This window comes from Apis cerana, linkage group LG1 (assembly GCF_029169275.1).
Source record: "Apis cerana isolate GH-2021 linkage group LG1, AcerK_1.0, whole genome shotgun sequence".
NCBI lineage: Eukaryota > Metazoa > Arthropoda > Insecta > Hymenoptera > Apidae > Apis > Apis cerana.
In genome coordinates, this window is record NC_083852.1 from 20592673 (window position 1) to 20616503 (window position 23831).

The 23831-nt window shown below is 30.1% G+C and overlaps 1 protein-coding gene across 22 annotated transcripts in view; it reads left to right on the forward strand.

Moving 5' to 3' along the window:
- LOC108003197 (dystrophin, isoforms A/C/F/G/H) overlaps nucleotides 1-23831 on the forward strand; it is a 419614-nt gene that overhangs the window by 10492 nt on the left and 385291 nt on the right. For 18 of the 22 annotated variants that reach the window (XR_009828767.1, XR_009828769.1, XR_009828768.1 and 15 more), the window contains 31 exons: nucleotides 1580-1641; nucleotides 1720-1812; nucleotides 2229-2306; nucleotides 2385-2477; nucleotides 2618-2707; nucleotides 2792-2990; nucleotides 3088-3236; nucleotides 3301-3696; nucleotides 3770-4411; nucleotides 4527-4649; nucleotides 4735-5214; nucleotides 5324-5481; nucleotides 5659-6026; nucleotides 6145-6932; nucleotides 7014-7166; nucleotides 7565-7726; nucleotides 8052-8354; nucleotides 8463-8606; nucleotides 8683-8853; nucleotides 8935-9117; nucleotides 9202-9318; nucleotides 9462-9581; nucleotides 10512-11900; nucleotides 12128-12352; nucleotides 12649-13164; nucleotides 13263-13900; nucleotides 14305-14452; nucleotides 14953-15069; nucleotides 15162-15338; nucleotides 15414-15521; nucleotides 15968-16079. Coding sequence is in view for 19 of the 22 variants with exons in the window: in XM_028669405.2 (XP_028525206.2) it covers nucleotides 1580-1641; nucleotides 1720-1812; nucleotides 2229-2306; nucleotides 2385-2477; nucleotides 2618-2707; nucleotides 2792-2990; nucleotides 3088-3236; nucleotides 3301-3696; nucleotides 3770-4411; nucleotides 4527-4649; nucleotides 4735-5214; nucleotides 5324-5481; nucleotides 5659-6026; nucleotides 6145-6932; nucleotides 7014-7166; nucleotides 7565-7726; nucleotides 8052-8354; nucleotides 8463-8606; nucleotides 8683-8853; nucleotides 8935-9117; nucleotides 9202-9318; nucleotides 9462-9581; nucleotides 10512-11900; nucleotides 12128-12352; nucleotides 12649-13164; nucleotides 13263-13900; nucleotides 14305-14452; nucleotides 14953-15069; nucleotides 15162-15338; nucleotides 15414-15521; nucleotides 15968-16079 (8502 nt within the window). In the remaining 3 variants the exon portion in view is untranslated. The remainder of the gene's footprint in view (nucleotides 1-1579; nucleotides 1642-1719; nucleotides 1813-2228; nucleotides 2307-2384; nucleotides 2478-2617; nucleotides 2708-2791; nucleotides 2991-3087; nucleotides 3237-3300; nucleotides 3697-3769; nucleotides 4412-4526; nucleotides 4650-4734; nucleotides 5215-5323; nucleotides 5482-5658; nucleotides 6027-6144; nucleotides 6933-7013; nucleotides 7167-7564; nucleotides 7727-8051; nucleotides 8355-8462; nucleotides 8607-8682; nucleotides 8854-8934; nucleotides 9118-9201; nucleotides 9319-9461; nucleotides 9582-10511; nucleotides 11901-12127; nucleotides 12353-12648; nucleotides 13165-13262; nucleotides 13901-14304; nucleotides 14453-14952; nucleotides 15070-15161; nucleotides 15339-15413; nucleotides 15522-15967; nucleotides 16080-23831) is intronic. The other 4 variants (XM_062070823.1, XM_062070824.1, XM_028669407.2 and 1 more) reach the window with 3 other exon arrangements.

Genomic DNA, 23831 nt, shown 5'->3' on the forward strand with positions numbered 1-23831 from the left:
AATGGTCGTTACTCCCGATCGCGTAGGATGGTCTATCGAGAGCGCGCAGGAAGTGGCGCGATGATTACGTGTTGCGATTGAATTTTTCTAACAGAAAACGGCGGCGATTCAGAGGAACGAGGCACGATCATCGCGTAAAGAAAACTGGTGGATCGTATGACGGTGCAAAAGAACTGGATGCACCATATTCGGAAGCGGCACGGTTTCGTAAGGAAAGGCTCCACGTTGGCCGATGCCAGGCCAGGAAAGACGCACGCTCTCGTATCTTACGGCATACTTTGCTTCGGCTACGTGATCGCCATTCGCGATTTATAATATCCCCCTCGGCTTCTCTTCGCTTCTCTCCATTATCTTGTATGCCTTCGAATGTAAGATAAATACGACCGTTCATTCATTCATTCATTCGCTGGCCAGTGACGTCCGCGTGTTTGTTACGTTTCTTTTCGATTTATTTGTTTGCTCAAATGTAGGACAAAAAATGCATAGCTTTCTGGATCGATTAGCGTCAGGGATTCTGATAAAGCCCTAAATGATTAATACTGTATTTGCGATATTGATGGATTTAATGATGTCGAGACCGTTTCACTTGGCAATAATTCGAGGATGTGCGATCGAGGGCAATGACGAATGGTGATAACTTGAAATGGGAATAGATGATCTGGGAGATTTGTGAAGGATATAGGATATAGGATATTGTTCGAGTAAGAATTTATAGCATAGGCCGGTTTAAAGCAATATGATCGGAATCTGAATATTCTGGTTTCTGGTAAAAATGCGTCTAATGTATGCGGTTGCGTCGGGTTTTGAAGGACTCTGTTTAGATATCGTAGAAACGAGTGAAAGACCGTTTTGATCAAAGTACGATGAATCATTCGAACAATTTACCTTTACAAGTTGAACACTTGTTATAAGTCTCTGAATTTTGAAGGGATATTCAAACTTCCTATATCTATAAAATAAAATTCTCGTGATGACTCTTGAAAAATCGCTAGTCGTACAGAATCCAACCAGGTATTTAAGTATCATGCTTATGACTTTCTGTTGGCCGACCTAAATTTCAAGAGTTTACTGCTGCATCTACCGGGGTCAATGAGTGTCAACGCGATAGATGACGAGACGTCGTTGCCACGTCGACAATAATTTCGCGGTAATGTCGAAATGACAATGAAACCACTGCTCTTGTTTCAGGAACAAAATATTTAAATCAAAATTCCTTGCTTTTTTTTCAGCCGAATCATAATAACTATGAGATTTGAATTATCCCCTTTTCCACAAATTTCTCAAGATAGTTTTGAGAATTTAATACATTATGTATAATATTATCATTGATAATATATATTATTGTATATATATTTTTATATAATATATTTTCATTTATATTATTTATTAATTTTTTCTTTATCTAATTTATGATTATCTAAAATGTAATTGTACAATTGTTTCGAGTATTGTTTAATTATTAAGACTGATATATCATTATGTAATTTATCACATTGAATTGTGATATAAATGCGATAAATTGATTTAGATTAAGAACAATTATTTTTCGATTATAATATAATGATTAAATATGTTGCAGATGAGCGGGAAGATGTACAAAAGAAAACGTTTGCAAAATGGATAAATTCGCAATTACTTAAGGTACGTGCCATATTTTTAAATATAAAAATATAGGAATACATTAATATAATTAAATAATAAATTAAATCTTTATCGCAGAATCATCACGAGCCGATTTCTGATTTGTTCGTTGACTTACGAGATGGCAATCGGTTATTGTCTCTCTTAGAAGTTCTCACGTCTAAAGTCTATGTAAGTATAGTATTTTCAATATAGGTGAATGATTACATAATCTAAATGGATAGGTGCGATAGCTTGTTACGAGACATACATGGTATTTTTATTTTACGTCTGATGTAATCTTTTAAACATTCCGCTGACAATTATTTTTTTCTTTAAATGCTTCTTGGAGTAGCACGTCTCGTGTTTACATTATGAGCTTTACGAATAGAATTCCAAACAGGTGCGCCTATCGAGCATTACGAATATTTACATAAAACTGTTATCTATATATAGTAGGCGTAAGAGTATTCCGAGCGAAAAATATGCATCGTTCCGCATATTTATGCTGTTTCATGAATATCTTTAAATCGTACTTTATAATTCTTTTTGATAATTTAAAAAAAAAAAAAAAATACTTAATCTTATAATCTATTTGTTATTTACAGAAAAGAGAACGCGGTCGAATGAGAGTTCATCATTTGAATAATGTTAATAAAGCTTTGCAAATTCTTGAACAAAATAATGTAAGTTGCGGATATATTTAAAACATATTAGAAAACAATGTAGAAAATGCAAACTAATGTTTCTTGTCATTTTCTTAGGTAAAACTCGTAAATATTAGCAGTAACGATATAGTTGATGGGAATCCTAAGCTAACACTTGGATTAGTATGGAGTATTATTCTACACTGGCAGGTCAGTTTTATGACTGAATTAATTTGTCTAAAATAAAAATTATCAGTATGTTTTTATTATTGTTATCATTTTTGTTATCTTATATGATTTCTTTTAAATAATCTTTCATTTATTTGAGATTAAATCAAATGTTTCCTTAGGTACATTACCATCTGAAAGATTTAATGACAGAACTACAACAAACGAATTTAGAGAAAACTCTTTTAGCATGGTGTCGTCAAAATTCACAGGTGAAAATATCGAATTAAAATAATATTTTTTTTAATTTATTGCTATAATATATGATAAAATTTTGATATTTATATCGTTTTTAGAATTATTCTGGAGTTGATATTAAAAACTTTACTACATCTTGGTCAGATGGTTTAGCATTCAATGCTATTCTTCATAAATGGAAACCGCATTTATTTGATTTTAATAACATAGCGCGTAAACATCCCAATGCTAGACTAGATCATGCATTTCGTATTGCTCAGGAACAATTGGGTATTGAACGTTTGTTGGATCCAGAAGGTAATATAAATCAAAAAATTAACGTTAATATTTATTTCTATAATGTTACTTTTAATTATGTTAATATTTAAAAATTATATATTGTATTTTATGACAGATGTGAATACATCGGTGCCGGATAAAAAATCAATAATGATGTACGTTATGTGTCTTTTTCAATCATTACCTCATTCTGGAGATGATATAGGCGAATTAGATCTATCAGTAGCAAGTGATAGTAGCCCGGTTACTACTCCGGGAGCAGAGGTACCTTGATTTTATATTATTCGTATAATTTATAAAAAAATTTATAAAATAAAAATATTTGTAGAATACATTATCTTTTACAAATTTTGGAACACCAACATCACGACCGATGAGTCTTGCAACAAACGTATCGGTAGAACTTGGTGGTTATCAAGTGGCTCTCGAGGAAGTTTTGACTTGGCTTTTGGAGGCAGAAGATAAATTAAATCATGCTCCAGATCCTGGATCTACTTTAGAAGTGTTAAAGCAACAATTTCACGAACACGAAACATTTTTGGTAGAATTATCCGGCCATCAAGATGGTGTTGGTGCTGTATTGGAAGAAGGTGCGAGATTATTAGCGGAAGGCGGTTTACACAAGGATGAAGAACACGAAGTTCGTGTTCAAATGTCATTATTAAATTCTCGATGGGAAGGACTTCGAATGCGTGCAATGGAAAGACAAACTAAAATTCATGAAGTACGTATAATAACAATAATATTAATTTTATATATCATTTATATATCATTAAATAATTTTTTAATTACTATAGGTTCTTATGCAAATGCAACAAGGTCAGTTAGATGCATTACGGCAATGGTTAACAAGGACTGAAGATAGAATTTCGCGAATGGCAGCTATTGAATTAAATCAATCTGCCTTAGATGAACAACTGAAACAATTGAATGAACTAGAGCAAGATATTGAAGCACAGCAGGGAGTTGTTGATGGTATGAGAAATATGGTAGTTGTTGTGGATGAAGAAAATTCTGAAGCAGTTTATGCGCAAATGGAAGATCAATTATCTGCTCTCGGAGAGCGATGGACTCACATTTGTCAATGGAAAGAAGAAAGGAGGCAACGTTTGCAGGCTCTTTCTTCACTTTGGCAAAATGTTAATGATGACTATAAAAGATTAATGTCATGGTTGAATGAAACTGAAATTACTTTAAAACAAATGGAAGCAAATCCTGCTTCTGAAATTGGTGAAGTGCTTGAAAGAATTAAAAAATTACAAATATTAAAAATGGATATGGATGAAAATCAAAGAAAGTTAATGTCCTTACAAGAATCAATTCAAGAATTGGAAGGACAAAATACTTCACCAGAATGTATTAATATATTAGAAAAAATCGAAAATTTGCAAGATCGATGGGAAGCAGTGGGACAAATAATGGAAGTGCAAACACAAAGGGTAACATATAAAATTTATTTATTTTCTATATATTATTCTATATATTATTTATATTATTTCTATATATTATTTTCTATCTATACAGAAAATATTTTTTATTTTTATATAATATTAGATAACAAATTCGGGATTTGAATTCGATCTGAAGACTGAGAGGGAAACAACTGTAGTTACAGGCAATGAATGGATGTCTGAAACAGTAACAAGTATCGCTTATAAAGAAGAAATTACTGCAACTGTATATTTGCGAAAAATTTTATAAATTTTATAAAATATTTATTACGTGAATTTATATTTCTTATATTTACTGTTTTTCTTTTCAGTCTACACCTCATAGTGATTCAAAGAAACGTCGCGTAGATAGTACAAGTAGACATGAATTTGAGTCGGCATTACATAATCTGTATAAATGGCTCGATTATGTTGATTTAGAAATTGGACGATCGGAAGGAGTATTTGACGAATTAAGCATCGAAGAAAAGAAAGTTGTTTATAATGATACAATTGCTGATATAGAAGCACATAAAATTGATTATGACAAAGTTTTAGAATTGGGGAAGCAGCTTCTCGAAGAATTAAAAAATGCTAATGAATCGATTGAAACAGATGAAACAAAAATTAAAGATATACAGAATTGTTGGATGGCAACTAATAGTCGGCTTGAAGAAATAAGAAATCGTATAGAATATCTAGAAGAAGTAAAAAAATTTCGAACAGAACTGGCTAGTTTGAATTTAATGTTAGATAGCTATTCTAAATGGTTTGATTCAAATAAAGGAAACAATCAAGTGGAACCATTTAGAGTAATATTGTTTTGTTTTTTTTTTCAAAATATTTTAAAATAATTTTCTTTAAAATATATTTTTTTTTAAATCTAAATAAAATTTTAATTTAAATATAATTTTTGTTTAGGTGAAATTGAAATCAATGAAATCTCATGAAGAGCGCATAAAAAAATTGTTAGAAAAAGCCAAAGAATTATCAGAAAATCAAACTGGTATTAATGAAACTATCAATTTAAATGAAGATATACAAATGTTTGTTTGTAATTGGGAAAAATTATATAAAACGTAATACCTTCTTTTTTTTATTTATTTATATTGATTATTTATATTGATATATAAAATTTTATATTATATATATATAAAATATGTAATATATTGATATATAATATTGATATAAAATATATACAATTTATATTGATATAAAATATATACAATTTTAATAATTTCCCAATATCATTTCAGATTATCTGAAAAATTAACTGAATTAAATGATGCTGTTGATAAAACTCCGCCGAAGAAATATACAGATGCAGTTACTAATCTCACTTCTTTTATTAATAATGTGGAAAGTATGTTATTATCAGAACATATAGTAATGTCAGATGATAAGACAATGACAGAACAATTACGAAAATTCAGCGATTTGCAAAATTCTTTGAGAGAACATCAAGAAGCTTATAATTATGTGAATAGTGTTGGACATGAATTAATAATGAAGACCAATGGAGAGTCTCAGGGTCAAAGACTTAAAGATGCATTACAAGATCTTATTACTAAATGGAGTGATATACCCATAATATTAGAAGAACGTCAACAAAATTTGCAAAAAGGTATATATATATATATTTATTATATATGTATACGCGTGCGTATATGTTATTTTTTTTTTAATTTTTATATGTAATTTTATTTCTTTCTTTTTTAAAAATATATATTAATCTTTCGTAGATATTCAATCTTTAAAAATATTCAATAATGAGCTTTCAGAGCTTGAAAATTGGCTTGAAAAATCAAACCAATATTTAGAAGAATTATCAAAAGATAATGTATCAAATAATATTGAAACTATGGAATTTAGATTAAAACAGATTCAATCTTTTTGTGAAGATATAAATGAAATGAAACCAAAAATAGAAAAACTCCAAATTTCTACAAATAAATTACTTGAAAATTCTGAACCAAAATTTGCAAATGTGTTAAATAATAAGTTAGAAGTTGTGTCGCATAAATGGAATGCTATCGTTGATGGTGCTAAAAGTTTAAATGATAAGTATGAGGATACATTGAAAAAAAATGATGAAATAATAAATGGAATAGAAGATTTTACAAAGTGGTTATCGAGTTTAGAAAAAGAAATACCAATTGAAACCAAAATAACGTCTTCTGTTGAACTGTTTCAAGTTCGTGGTCGATATCAGTCATTAAAAGAAAAGATAGATAAGCGAGTAGAAGAATTTAGAAATCTCAATGAAATGGGCAATGATAAATTATTAAGTTCTGAAGGATCTTCAGTGCAAGAACTTGGTAGACGATTTACATTTTTAAATGCTCGTTGGACCGATGTTACAGATCGAATTTATGAACGATATAGACATTTACAAAATGCTAGCCATGAATATGGTGAATTCCGTGCTTTAGTTGCACAAGAAAGTGATTGGTTGGATAAATTAGATAAAAGATTAAGAAGATCAACAGAAAGAGCTGCAGATGCTGAAGAAATATCAGAAGAACTTGATGTAAGTGTATTTAATATAGTTTATAGTATTGGACAAACTTTTATAATTTTTAAAAAAATAATAAATTTTTGCCTTGAAAAGGATTTAGAAAATTATATACGAAATCATCCAGAATTAAGACTTGAAAAGATACAAGAAATAGGTAAACAATTGATTGAAAGTAACATCATGACACAGTCCATTCAAACAGATGTAGAGAATCTAACAAGTCGTTGGGAAAGCTTAAATAATCAGGTATGATGATCATTATATGTAATGTTATGTTTGAAATATTGATTTTGTTCATAACAAAAAATTGTATTTATCTTTAACTGCATGCATCATTAGCAAAAAATTTATTTATTTATTTACATATTCATTGATTAGTTTGTTTTTTTATTCTGCTTCAAAATATTATTGTTGCTTGTATGAATTATAAATTTTTTTCTTTGTTTAATAATTATTATTTGGATAAATTTTAAAAAATTTTTAATATTCTTAGGCAAATAATTTTTATATATATATATATATAATATCTTTTTAAATTTTAAATGATTTTTTAAATATTAATAAAAATTCTGTTGTTGAATATTATTTAATAATATATATTACACAATTATTGAGTTAGAAAATTAGAATTATATTTTGAGTAGGCAGGGCAGCGAGCAAAGCTGCTGGAAGGATCTGTGAAGCAAGCACAACAATCAGAAGGACGTATTCTTGCTCTTCAGCATTCTTTAACGCAAATAGATTCTGTACTAACAGCACGTCTTGATTGTGACCTTACAGCTGATGATTTGCCTCATGATTATCAGGTCTGTTATTTTTGTTATTTTTATTGAACACTTATTTGAAAAAAATATGATTCATTTACAAATTAATACAAAAATATGTTAATATAATATATGTACTAAAAATGTAAAATTCATTTTTTGCTCTTACATCAATAAACATTGTATATAAAACATTGCTTCTAAGAAGCATGATAGAAAATTATTTGTATTATTTTTGCAAAAATATAAAATAAGAAATATATAATACATTTTTTTTTAATTATAAATCGGGAAAAAAATTAGATAAATATAAATTTTCTTTTGATATTAAATATATAAATATATAAATATATAAATCAAACTTTAGAAATTAATGGAAGAAATGGAACATCAACGATCTACACTTCAAGAAATGGCATTACAAATTGAATCCTACAAGGCTTCTGGAAAACAAGAAGCAGCACTCAGATTACAAGAACAATTAACTCTCATTGAACAGAAATTCTCTGAAGTTCAACAGAAATTTCAACGTTTTCGATGTCCAACCAATTTAGAACCAAGATTATCCAGAGCTTTACGGGAACTTAGAGGAATAGAAGAAGCAACTTGTTTATTAGAACTGTCTTCAGAAGATCCAGAAGCTATTGAAGGTCAACTTAAACATTGTCTGGTAATAAATTATTTATTATGTAAATTATATATAATAAATTTAATATTTTTATAAATTATAAAAAATATATTTTGATAAATTCAAATGTTATCATTTATTTTTTTATAGCGTTTTTATCAAACATTAAGTGAAATTAAAAGTGAGATAGAAAATATTATAATAACTGGTAGAAAATTAGTTGAAGAAAAAAGTGTCACTGAACCAGAAAAATTTTCGCGACGAATTGATATGTTAAAAGAATTATATAATAAGGTAATACGCATAATATCAATATATATATTTTTAATAGAATATTATTTTCTATGTAAAATATTTTTCATTATTGTAGTTGGGTTTACATATAACTGAATCAAAAGCATGTTTGGAAACAGCACTGGATTTATCACGCGATATGTATAAAAATATGTCTTATATTAATATGTCTATAGATAGTATTAATAAAGAATTGGATAATCAAAAAAATATGCCTGATCTTCCAGTTAATGCGATATATGTACGAGTAAGTATGTGATTAATATATAAGTACATAAATTTTACAATTTTTTTATAAAAACAAATAACTATGAAATTGCTTAAATAGGAAACCTTAACAGAAGTAATACCACGATTAAACGTTATAAAAGATAAATTGTTAAATTCACAGGATGAATTTTCTAAACTTTGCGATCCTATGTATTTAGAACAACTTAAAGAAAAATTATCAGATGTTGTTATTAGATTAGCAAATACTGAAAAGAGATTAAGATTATGTAATGCTTCAGAGGTAAATTTATTATACATAAAAAGATTAATATTAATATAAAGCGTATTTTAAATATTTTAAGTGATCCAATTTTTATATTTTTAGGAAGAGCCTAATGTTGATGAAATAAAAGCATGGCTTTTACAAGTTGAGGAAAAACTAAATAAATTAGATAGTGTTCCGGTTGATCAATTGACGGAAAATCATTTTGAACAATGCAAAGTAAATAATGATTTCTGATTACAATATATTAATTATAATTACGTATATAAATTACGTATATATATTTTACGTATTTAATTACGTATATAAATTACGTATATATATTTTAAAAAATTTTTTTAATAACTTATGTTAATTTTTAGGCTGTTCAAAGCGAAATGATTGAAGCAAAACCAAAAGTCAACCAACTACAACGTTATACTTATTACCCGAAAGTTTCAGATGTTTGTAAGAAATGGGAGGATATATCTAATAGAATTCAAGTACGTATAAATATTTGTGTAATAAATTTAAATATCATTCATTGCTTGTTTTCTCATTGCTTATATTGCTTCTTCTTTATCTTAACATTTGGTATATGTAATGCTTGTGCTTTATAGTACCATTACGTATATCTTATCGAAAAAATTTTCATTTCTTCAATGATGTAATAATGATATAACTATTTCAATGATATAATTATGATATTTTTATAAAATAATGTTTCAATTTCAATGAAAAATTAGTTGATACAATACGTAAAAGTTTTATGTTTAAAGTTTAAAGTATAGTTTAATTAATAATGCATTAATTTATAATTTATAATAATTTATAATAATTTTATTTTTTATTTTTTTATTAAATTTTTTTTATAATTTTATTTTCTATATGTTTTTTAAAATTTTTTAATTTTTTAAATCTTTTAAAAATTTACACATAAATAAATTTTATATATATATATATATATTTTATTATATTTAAGTTCGATTAATATTTCATATATTTAACATTTCATTATGTGTCTGGGCATTATATTATATAAGTTATATTAGTAAGTTTTATAGATCATTTTGATCTTGTCCAAGAGGTGTCTCTATCTATGTAAATAATACTGTCATTATTAATAAAAAGCAGATATAAACTTTGGTGGATGGAAAATATTTGTTGGATCATTTATGATATTGTCTCTCCCCTTATGTAGATTTTTATACAGAAGTCTGAATATGATTTGTAAAAGAACGAATAAAAAATGAACAGAATTGTACTCCAAAATTTTTGTACTGGTGATGGATACACGCAACGAAAAAGCTTTGTTTGCACAATGAAATGCATTGTCACTTTCATTTTGGCCATGCTTGATATTGTCATACTATTAATAATGCTCTTTCAATTAACTGTCCATGAATTTTCTGTTACCTATCATATTTTCACAGGAATGGATCCACAAAATCACAGACAGTTTATTAATAAAAAGTAAAATGGGAGAAACAAAGGGGAGAGACAATTATGGACGTACTAAATTGTCTAGACAAGATCAAACTTCAATGCAACTAGCTAAAAAAGAAAATAAATTGATAGATGAGAATGAGGAAATATATGGCATAGGATATCTTAATCCCGCATTTGATGAAAGTCAATGTAATATTATTTGTACACCTGAAAGTTCACCAGTTGATATTGTTCATCGAAGCCGAAAATCTTCCGCAAAATCTGAGAAAGTAAAAGCTAAAATTGTAGATGTTAGTAGAACTGTTAGACGAAAATTAGACATGAGCTCTATACCTGATGTTGTTCAGACTTCTCAACCACAAGTTGTTCATATTGACGACGATCTATCTTCTTTATCTCCTGATACAGATGTATACATGGCCGACGAAGAATTTTTTTTGTCCAAAAATAGCACATTATTTTCTCAAGTTTCTTCCAATACATTGACTACGACAGAATCCAAACCATTAAACTATAACACACAGATGAATCCTTTTCGTATTGTAGAAGTGAAAGAAATGGAAATAATAAAATCAGTTGCATCTCCTGAAAATCACGTAATATTACCAAGTGCAAATGTCAGTGCAGGATTAAAGCCACAAGTTGTTGAAAGAGTAGAAATTATTGAAGATACAGAAACTGAACCAGAATCAGTAGATACAGATACAGAAGATAAAGAAAGTAGGATAAAAGTTTGTAAAAATGCAATTAGTAATGGGAATCAAACTGTCAATAACAAAAGAGAACTTATTCCTATATTGAAGAAGAAAAAAATAATAGATTCATATTCTGCGAAAAATGTTAAAAAATTAACTCTGAAATTAGATGTTGAGGATACTTCAACTGATAATCAAATTTCAAATTATAAATCACAATTTTCATGTAAAGTAAACAAATTTGAAAAAAACTCCGCGTGGAAAGATAAAGATAGCATAGCTGAATATCTTATACTTGAAGATAATGAAATAAATACAAAATTAAGTTCACGATGTTCTGCTGATCTTGTTCTCACATCAGGAATTAATTCTACAAAAAGCAAAAAAGAGCTCAGTAATGTTAAAGAATTAACATTTGAAAAAGATCTTTCAAAATTGCATAGTAATGAAAATCATAATAATGATTATGAAAGAAATATAAAATTGATGTTATTTAGACGTGCTAGAAGTATTTCAAAAGATGATACACTAGAGGATTGTGAAAGTTTTTACGGAAGCGATAAAGAAACAGATGATGTTTTAATTTTTTCTGATGATACAGAAATTGATGTTGGAAGTTCCAGTTCAGAAGGAGAAGATTCAAATTCAAAGGAGCATATTGAGCACCTCTTGGGCAAGGTAATTCTAATAGCATTTATCTTGCCATTGTAAGATCTATTTCTATGTTATGTACAATGTACGCATATATTAATAATACAATTCCTAACACAATATTAATAATACAATTAATAACAATTAAAATTTTAACATTTGGTAGATATATATAATGTAGGTGAAGGCTAACATATGAATGTATAAAAAAATTTAATTCATTATGGATTTTCTTATAATTTTGTTATATATAGATACAGAATGAAAAATTATCCCAAGAAATACAATATAAAATAGAGACGAAGATTTCTAGTGATAAGAGGCCTTTTAAAATTTCAACTAGTTTATCCAGAACAGGCTTAGAAAAAAGTATTTTGGAATTTGAACAAGCTGCACAACGAATGTTACATAGAATGGATGTCATGTTGATGAGCATCAGTGGAATCAGTAATGAAAAAGATCCAACTAAACGACTAGAAGTTTGTATTATATTTTTTAAAAATTTTTGTAATTATAACATTAATAAATTTAAAGTATATTTGAATATTAAAAATTAAAATATTAAAAATTTAGAAGTGATTAATAAACAAAAATTAGTAATTTTAAAAATAATTTTAATGTTTATATAAATATAAAAATTGTCAAAATGTATATATATATTATATATAAATATGTACATAAATATGTGTATATATATTAATAAATATAAAATATTTTACATGTTTTTTATTATGAATTATACGTTATTTGTTCAATATATGTTTATATATTTCAGGTACTAAAAGGAGAAGTTAGTACTCTTGCTCCAGATGCAGCAGCTTTGATCAGTAAAGGTGATGGTCTAGTTATGACAGTACATATATCTGATCCTGTTAGAGCTGAGAAGATAAAAAATGAACATCAAGATAAATTAAGAAGCAAATGGCATCAAGTTATGTCCGAAATAGAAACAAGGCGCACACAAGCACAAAGAGGAGAAGAAATGTTAAGACAATATAATGCCATAATTGCCGAATTTGAAGATTGGTTTCGAGATGTACCATTAAAACTTGAACAAGTAAATAATTATGAGGGGCAATTAGAATCTTTTACTGTAGAATTTGATGCTAAACAAGAACAGATCAAAAAATTAAATGAATTAGCTATTGAATTAAAAAAATTAAATATTGGATATGCTGAAACTATAAGATATAGCATTAACAATAGATGGCAAGAAGTTAGTTCACAATTTAAAAGATTTAGTGGTAGTAAGGATAAGGACAAACATGTGACAGACAAAAAAGTTGAAGTGGTATGTTATATTATATATATTTATATAATATTTATATAATATTTTCTATTTCTTTTTCGTTTATTGAATAATTTTTTTTTTAATTTTACATTTTTCAGGATGTTGGAGGAGTTGATATGCAAGAATTTACTGCCAGAGTTAATAAGATTAGAGAAGCTGTTGTAACTGTGACGAGATCTTTAAATTCCGTGCCATTGAATGGTGATGATTATGAAATTTTTTCAAATCAAGAAGAATGTTTAAAAAAAATTAATAATGCATTAAATATTTTAAAACCAAGCATTGAAGAAATCAACACTATTTTTGAAAATGTTGCTTCGCAGTTAAGAAGAGAGCAAGGTGAACAAATTAGACGTTTGAGTGATAAATTACGAGATGAATGGATAAATGTTAATCAGAGTTATGTAGAAAGATATAATCGTTGGAATAAATGTTATGAAAAATGGAAAGAACTTTGCAATACATGTCGGTCTTTTTCCGATTGGTTAGATAAAACGGAAGATTCATTAAAAAAATTAAATTCTCTTGGTCAATCTAAAATATCAAGAACAAAAATATTTGAATTGGAACAAGAGATTTCTAGGATGCAAAGAATTATGAATAATATTAACGTTTCAAGTGCTAGTATTTTAACTCGTGCTAAAGCTGAAGATATGATGGAATTAAGAGAAATGATTGAAACCATAAAACGACGTTGGCAAAATATTATAACGGACTTAAATACACGAAAAGAAAAGTATGAAAAAATATTAATTAAAATTTATATAAATATAATTATATATTTATTTAATTTTTCATGAATTTATTAATAAATATATATTAATAAATATATTAATAAATGAAATAATAATTCATTATTTAACTTATATATAGTACAGAAAGCTAAGCTTTTTCTGCTACTGAGTTATTTCAGTTGTGATTTGTCTTTAGTGCTGTAATAATCAACTCAGAATAACCTCGTATAATAAAGAAGCACAGATTAAATTATATTTAAATTATATATAATAATTAAATCTTTTTTATATATCGATTTTTTTATATATTTTAATATTTGAATTTTTTTAAATAATTTAATTATTAATAATTATTTGTAATTAATACTTTTGATACATTAATTTAATAATTATGTGATTTTTAAAGGAATTTTGCTATGGAAAAGAAAGTGAACAATGAAGGCAGAATTTTAGAAAGTGCTTATAATATATTAGAACAAATCAATTCTTTGTTGGTGTCAGCAGCAAATCCTTCAGATGAGACTTCTTTATCAATAAGATTATCATTAATTAAGGTAAATTTATGCATTTATAAAATAATTAAAATTTTAAAAAGGCATAGTATTATTAAAATTTATTAAAATCATATTATTTATTTAATACAATTTTGATATGTTTACTGATTTATATAACTTTACTATGAGTATGTTTCACATCACTCATATTATATAATTTTAAATATAAGTTTATGAATTATTAGTTGATAACATTTTCAGTAAAATATGTAGTTCAATAATGTTTAACTTGACTGTTATAATGTTATAAAATAAATTGAAACTGAATCTAATAATACATTTCATGTCATGACTGCATAAACTGTGCATAAAGTGTGCCAAGACATAAATAGCAACTCTATTTTCTATTTTTCTTATTTTCTATTTTTTTTAGTATTTTTTTCTATTTTTTTTTAAATATAAATATTAAATATTAAATGATAAATATATTTATATTTTTTACACATAATAGATTTTTTAAAATTCTATATAATATAATATAAAATAATTTTTATTTTTAGGCTAGACAAGAAGAACTTTCTTCTCGCAAAAGATCATTACAGAATTTAATAATAAATCAAAATGATATTTCTTTGGGAGAAGATGAATGTAATAAATTACTTTCAGATATGGATAAGGTATCATATTAAATTTATTTATAATAAATCATATATTATTGTTTAATAATTATAAATAATTATAATTTAAATTATTCTAATTAATTTTTTAGGCTAATATAAACCTTTCCAATCATCGTGACTATGTTGAAAATAAACTTATATCTCTTAAAAAATATATTTGTACTTTGGATACTATTATGGCTTGGGTCATGGAAACTAGAGCGAGAATAAATATATCCCGAGAATTACCCCAACAAGAACGAGTAGAAATTATTAACAATATTATGGTAAATATAAAAATATGTATATATTTATAAGAAAAAATTAAAAATATATAAAAAAATTAATTTATATTTATATAGATCAAAGTTGAAGATCGAGAAATGGAAGTAAAGGATGTATTAGAAAATTATACTAATTTAGAGAAAGAATGCGAGTCTGCAAAACAACCTATTTCTGTAGAATTACAAGTAAGTAAAAAATAATAAAAAATTGAAAATTTTTAATTTAAATATAACTTTAATACAATTTAAATAGAATTTAATATAATCAATTTAATAGTTTTAAATAAAAAAATAAAATTTAATACAATTTAAATAGAATTTAATACAATTTATACAATTTTAAATAAAAAATAGAATTTTTTTAGAGAAAATAAAATATAATAAATTCATTAAATGTTTGATTTAAATATTTGAATATTCTAGTTTATTATAAAGTACCAATAATAAAAGGGAAATGTTACTATATTTACGTCTCTAGTTATATAGGAAAAATTAATTTTGAAAGGTGGCGCTCTGATTAATGTAAGTCAGTTTTATTCGAACTAGCGTGCGCGACAGGTGGCTGATTGTTCGTAACTTTTATTTTAAGTTTTGTGATCAATTTTGTGTTCAGTTTTGTGTATATTTAATAGGAAAAGCTCAAAAAATTACGAGAAGATTGGCAATTTGTGAAAAACAATGAAGAATTATCAAGTCATGATGTCAAAACGGCGATTGCTATTGCAACGGCGTCATCAGGGCTCGGTGAGTTTTTTTTTCCTTATATAAATCAGAATTAGAAAATAATAGCAGAAATATAACGCTTTTGTAGTTCTATACAATAAGTACAAAGTTTCTAACATTATTATTAACTAATATTAACTAATATTCATATTAATTTTTTCATTCTACGCATATTGCGCATTTCGTTCTTGCATTCTATTGCGCGGGAAAACTTTAATTTGAATGTCGTAATTTGGTCAATAACCATAAGATGGCATATTTGTCGCTAATAATAAAATCGTATTTTATATTACAAAATATATTAATTTTCAACAATTATTATTAATTAAAATATTTTTTATTGACAAATACATATATAAAAATTTTTATAATTTTTTTTATTTTAATTTTTTTTTATTTTGATAAATATATGTATTTTTCATCAGATTTTTAATAATTTATTTATTTAATATCATGTCATCTGATAATTTGTAAGTGTTTAAATTTCAAAAATAATTTTAATACAAGTATTAAGCATAAAATTTTCACAAATTTTAATTTGAAATTAAAAATATTAAATACAAAAGAAATTAAAAATTATATATCTTGGTGCATCTCGGTAGGATAATTTTTTTTTATATAATAAAATTATTCGGCAATTAGTATAGCCATGCGTATATAAGTATCCGTTGTTTAAAAATTTAATAAAAATAAAAATCGTTAATTCTTAAATATGCGTTCTTTGCGATTGTTGGGGAATTTTCCAAGGAATCTGGTAACTGAACAATAAATAGTACGTTTAGTCGGTTCGGTAACCGTAGCCACATATCACTTCCACTCCATCTCATGGAACGATATATATCCGCCACGTTAAGTGCACTCTTTTCACCGAATAGCAGGGCTTTTCTTTTACTTTCGTTCCACGATCGATCTATGCATTCAGAATCGTCGACGGCGATAAATTTTCCCGATCCGTCCTGTCTTTAATTAAAGTTCATTCTAACAAATTTGGACATTCTCGTCCAAATCTTTTGATAGAAATTGAATCGACGCTATAAATCGATACGATCTTAACCGTTCTATAATTTTATACAATATAACTATAATTACATACAATAGATTTTCCTTTTTACGAGCAAACTCGGTGATCGTAAAAACTTCGATTTAACGCGCGGTGGATTCATTGTTATTAAAAGACTTAAATTCGATTTAAGCTTGGTAATCGACGTTGAATTAAAATTTTGTAACAGGCCATATGATTTGGAATCGTGTTGGGTTAATCGCGGTTGATTCAGGAAGGAAGAACGTTAGTGTGTTGATCCAAAACCGGAGAGCTTAACGGAAAGGTCGAGGGTTTGTAGTATAAGCGCGATCGTCGGGCCGCATAATGAGCGGATAAGCCGCCTAATGTAGTCGTGGTAACACCAGCAGACTGAAGATAGCTAAGGCTTCGTTGTTCTCTGTCTTCCTTGTTTCTCCGTTTCCTACCGTTCTTCATTGTCTTCCATTTCGGTGTTACATCAAGATGAAATCAGATTCGTTTGACGGAAATTTGAAAGGTCCAAAAACGGATTAAGCCTAAGCTTTGATCCATCTTCCGGAATAATATATATTATTCCTTTTTTTTATTTTATTTCTTCAGCTAATTATTTTTTTTATCTTTTCGAATATTGAAAATATTGCTCGAAATTATGGTTGAGAAAGAATCAACGGGATTTCTTTGTGTCCGATCGATTGGAGAAAAAAATTTAGGTCTCTTTTTTATATTCCCTAAGAAAGGGATGCATAGTTAATTCATGTCGTTTTTTTCGTATTCTCTTCAGAATAGTTCCAGTCGTAATTAAATATATAACATTAATCGATTGGCTCTTTGATTCGTTCATAATTTTTTAAAATAATCTTCGATAGAAAATAAAGTAGAATAAATTAGTTCTTTTCAAATTCTTATTATTTTATTATTAAATTTTATTATTAAAATTATGATATTTAAAAATAAAACGCATATATTTTCGTTAATATCCAATTGAAAGAATCACAGAAATTTATCGAAATTTATCGTTGAAGTATGAATATTCCGTAGTTGGTTAGTTTGTTAGCACGTAATGAGAAAGCTGATTAGCGGATGGACTCTTGCTAACTTTTATACAATATTTCGATGTTCCAATGGGAAAGCGGATTGCAGATTGATTCGAACTGACGCGATTAGTAGAATATATTGTGAGCCATGATCACGTTAACGGTGAATTACGCCAATCCTAGAAAAGCAGCTTTCAACGGGCCTAGCGTGTATATGTCGAGAAACGGATGTTCACCTGAACAAACTCGTTTCTCGTTAGCGAGAGAGCTCATTAAGACTTTCATGTTCCTGTGGTCACGTTTTTTGCCTAGCGTAGCAACATGGATTGAAAGGGGTGAAAAAAAAGGAAACGCATGAAACTTTCCTCCTAGAGTGCTTTTTAGCATCTATCATCAATGCGAGATATGTTCAGTCATTTATTTTCTTTCTTTTTTTTTCCCCCCTTCGCTATTTTTATCAGTTTATTTATTTTATATGATATTTAAACGTGACAAATCGTTGATTATATTTTCCAGAGAGAATTAGAAATTAAATATTTCATTTTTCACTTTATTTATACACACATAGATCAATTCGAGGGATAATATTTGTGTTTTACGCGGTATGGTTGTGATGTCCATAGAGGGGGAAAAAAAAAAAAATTTCCGAATACGCAGGGATACGCAGGGACGAGAAATATTGGATGTTACGTTGCTTTGCCGACACAGGGATTGTACTGTGCTAATTGCAAATAGTCTGTTGTACGAGAGACAGCTTTTTATGCGGCGACTGGTAATGACATCCGCCCCGCGCAGCTGACCCTCTATTATTTCTCACCGGTGCTTTCCTATCGAACAAAATCCTCTTGGCAGGAGAACCCGCATATTTATCTTGCCCCGAATTTCGAATTTTGCCTATCAAAGCGCGCATTCAGCCCCTTTCATCATAAATGCCCCTCACTCCTCCCCTCCCCAACGATAATTCCTTTTTAAACTCTTGATAATGAATCTCGAAGTGAAAATCGCTTTTCGACTTGCACCCAATTAACAGCCGTTCTTCGTCCTATACGATTGTTTCACGGAGTTCGCTTTCGTGCAAATTTGCCACAGCTGGAGTGTCCATTGGACGGCTAGGAGGAAAAACTACGGAATATCGTTAAATATCGTTGTCCGGATAATTATAAATCCTTTTGGGGATAAATCGAATAATAAGGAGATCGTTTGTTCCTATTTCGTTCTTTTATTCCATCGAATTGTTATTATCTACGTAATAAAAAGATTAAAGGGAAGGAAAGGAATTTTCGCAAAAATTTAGAGACTTTATTCGTACTTGATTCGATTTCAATCAATATAAGGGACGCGAGGAAGTGAAAAAGACGAAGAAGGGAGTTGCCAAGGATTTACGTCGCGAATAAGACGAAGGGCACTTTTGGGGGATCTAATAAGAGGCAGCTTAGCCATGAAATTTTATTGTAGTACGAGAAAGGTTCCGGTGGTGATGGGGCGGTTTCGTCGTGCCATACGTTACTGCTACGCATGAATGCTCGCAGGATAGGCGTGTGGGTGGTGCGTAATATAGGACAGTGGTGGTCTATATAACCCCACCGCGTACATAGGTTGTAGAGAACGAATGACGAGGGGTGGACGGATGAGTGAAATAATGGTTTTTTGGGGTTGCGTTCGACGCTGAAATATGTATCACACGATGGTGACCGCGCATTACCGGGAATGAGATTTTGTATTAAAGAGTAATGGAAAATTGTTATTTAAACTTTCGCTCGAATCGTATTTATTTTTCGATATCGATTTACTTCGTTAATTTCTACTCGCGAGTTTGACGCGAGCTTTACGAGATATTCTGCCATTCTTTTTTCCTTCCTTCGACAATATATACGTTTCACCCGGAAATAAGTGCATTATTTTGATTCCATTATCGTGATTCACCCCAATTGTTAAAAGAAGGATGATTCGATCGAAGGTAGAAATGCAAATATATTTCTTGTCGAGAGATGAAGCGCATAGATTTCTTCCGAACGTCAATCGATCGAGATACATTCGTCTTCTGGATAGAACTTTGCATTCCTCTTATATTCCTCTTATATTCGTTTCTATTCCGTTCCCTGGATATGTTCGATTCCGTTCGCTCGATTCAACGAGAAATTTGAAAGAGGCGCACGTGTATCAAAATCGTTTTTTTCTTTAACTTGTTGAAATTTTTATCGTTAATATATTTTACAAATTTTTTTCCTTTATATAAAAATATTAATCACTTTAGAAAAATCACATATAGATAGAACTTACAAATATATATATATACGTGTGTGTGTGTGTGTGTATTAACACGTTAGAATAGAATAAACTTGAAATTTAACTTTCCATAAAAAATAATCAAACAAAAAGACCAATAGATGTAACAAAGCATAAACAACGTAAAGCCATATTATGAAGTTAACCGAATGTGATATCCTGTCCTCGTTTGGCTCTTTCATTGTCGTGGGCAAGAACGTACAAGAATCCCTGGAATAACGTCGATGTCATCGTCTAAATATATTTCAATTGAAATAATTTCGACTCGTAATTTTTTTTACCTGTATCGCTTTCTTGGAGTTTCTGATCGAAGTGATTTGACAAATTTTCTCGATCGTTCGACCCGTAAGACCTTTCAGAGGTGATTGAATGGTCGTGCGCCGTGTCATTACAGTTTTATTTGGGTCGTAGTAGCTGGGTACGTACTCTGTCGTTTCCGAGGCGACCAACAGCTTCTTGTGCTCGAGATTTCTCGTTAACGAGATCAAACGTTTCGTGTACAGGTCGATGATAACCTCCTCGAGTATCAGTACCTGTTAATTTGTCGCCAAATTGAAAAAGGGTTCTCCTCTAACCGGCAATCGAGTTCGTTACGTTGACGAAAACAGAGAGACATGGATAGAAATCTAAAAGAGAGAGAGTGGTGGTGGTATAATAGTAACCTGGGGTTTCTTCACGAATTTCTTGAACAAATTCGGCAGGGAGGCGGTTTTACAGAATATTCTCGTGCTCAAAAATTTGCCATCTTTGATTTCTCGGTGCACCGTGTCCTCTGTTAAAACGTGAAGGGAATACGGATTCGGATAACGGTTGAAGAACGCTCTGCAAACGGTCAGCCAACAGTATGGAAGGATCGTTATCTCCGCGTTTTCCTTCATTGACTGAAACTTCAAATTTTCGTGCGTAAAATATCCGTGGCAGGATACAAATCATTCCTCGTCTACGACATTCGCCTACAACCGATCAAAAAAAGACGTAATATCTCTCTAACGCGATCGTTTCCACGATTAGGCTCGAATTTCGTCTTTGTTTTTGCTCTTATTTCAATTCTTCGTTTATAATCTTCTTGCTCGTTCCCCTTTTCTTTTATTTTTTTTAACCTCTCTCGCGGCGAGGCGAAGCAAGAGTGTTGGTACGAATCTATAGAGTTACTGGCGCTTACTCGTTCATTCGTACCCCGAACCACTCCCCCTACCCTCGGCTATTCTTTCACCCTCCCGTATTCTTGCAATTCATTAGTGAATCGTCAGGTGCTTCATAAACAATGAACTGGGACCCCTCATTAACGTAATTTCAATGATAATAACGCTTCCACGATTTTAAATGCGTTTATCGTTCTGTTTACCGTGGACAATGATTCTGATTCTCCGTGCATGGAATTACGAGCAAATGCACGGTTCGTATTTCACTCCCCCTCCCCCCCTCCCCTCCCCCCACGTGAATTCGTTACTCTGTAACGATAATATAACGTAAGGTTAGGAGTAACACTTTTTCTTGACTCTTTTATTTATTTATTTATTTATTTATTTATTTTTTTTTTTTTGATTTCCTTCCCCTTTCAACAATCGTATACGCGATTAATTCGGCTCGATCGAAAAAAAAACCCACCCTCGTTCGTCGACCTTACCTCACGATTTTAATTTTAATCCAACATTATCCGTTCTTCCTATGATCCGACTCAATTATACAAAATTTTGACACAATTTAACGTTCCTCTTTTGTTTCCTGGAAACGCGAAAACGCCTCCTATGCTTCTTCTATGTGTATATATACGTATATATATTTCTTTCAAATTTCGGGATCGATCAGAGTTTCGAGTCGAATCAGAGTTCAGAATCCGCCAGAATTGAGTGTACATTCGGTATCATTCAAACCGTTCTCGCGATAAATCAATACGTTTCTCGGGACATTAGTGGCGCGAGAATTGCGATCGCATCGTGATGGATCCGTAGTGAGAGAGCCGTAACAATTAGCGGCGCTATTGGAGAGAAGAAGGAGGGGTTCAGGTCTCCAGTTTCGTCCTCGTCTAGGTTGTCTAAGCCGTGTTCATTACTGTACCGACAATCAGGCTGTTCCAGGATCAAGAGGGCGGGAAAAGGGCGACGGAGGGAGTTAGGGGTGGTTTAAGCGAGTGTAGCCGCGGCGGTCAGGCTTGTAATCTGACGGTGGTGGGTCGTTCGGTTGGTCGGGGTAAAACGGTCCATTAAGACCGGGTAGCAGTTAGTGGTCATGCTATAGGAGGCAGCCAGCTTACTAATGCCAGCCTGGTCCAACCCCGTAAGGGCCGTTACCGAGGTCAGCCCTGGGGCCGGCTGGCTTCACCTTCGCGAAACTTGGATTTTCGTTCTGTTTTCCCTCGTTTCCCGCAAACAGACCGATGCATCATGCCGCCCTTCCGCCCCATCCGTGATCAATTGTAACTTATCCTACGTGTCCAGGGGATATATTTGTCTTCTATAGACTGGAACGGTCCGGGAGTTCCGAGTGTTATCTTTAACCGGGATAGGAGGGTGGAGAATATCCACGGAGGATCGGGTTAAATCAGGATATAATTAATTCCTAATTGGAGAAATCTATTAGGTAAACTTACATCAAGGAATCGGTATCCTTTCTTTTTGTTAAGGTAAATTTGTTTGGTAAATTTAAAAAATATTCTTCGTGTATCGATATTATAAATGGTTCGATGTATTCGATATTTCTTCACACGTCAAATCGTTTAAAGTTTCCTTAAAGTCACATCAACGATCTAGAACAAAATTTAATTTACCTTTCCTAACAAAAACGTTTTAAAATTATTATATTTCCGAAACGTCGAGTAACGTTTCAACCAAGGAGGATAAATTTCAACAGAGTGTCGGGAGTGCATCAAAAATAATTTTCTCACAGCGAAATCATTTTGATTTCTCTTTGGTTGGATTTCGCTCAACGGTGTATTAAGCCGGGTATATTGTTCTCACTCTGTATCTAGACGGCAGGTCTTGCAGATATCGTCTGGGGAACGCATTTCTTAACGACGAATCAACGTGTACATGTACACGAGAAAGTTTATCCCGGGTGTAATTTGAACCGCGAGCTGGACATCAAGTCGGCGATGTTATCGCGTATGTTGAAGCAAATTACCGTATACCGTAAATACGAAGTGGTTGCAGTCCCACGTACGGATATTCGAGCCGTGGGAGGATAGGAAAGTACGAAGGGAAGAACCCCCTTAAACGCGCGCGCTGATCTCGATGGGGGTGGTTTTGCCTTCACGAACCCAAAGTTTGATTACTGTTTTCACCGCGGGGAGGGAGGAAGGGAGGGAAGAGAAATGCAACACGATCCGCTCGTCCAAACTCGATGCATCCCCGCGTCGTTACTTCTCTGACATTAGAATTTGCTCATGTTCTTGCTCAACTTGCTCCTCGAGTTTCGTTTTGCATGTGGAATAAT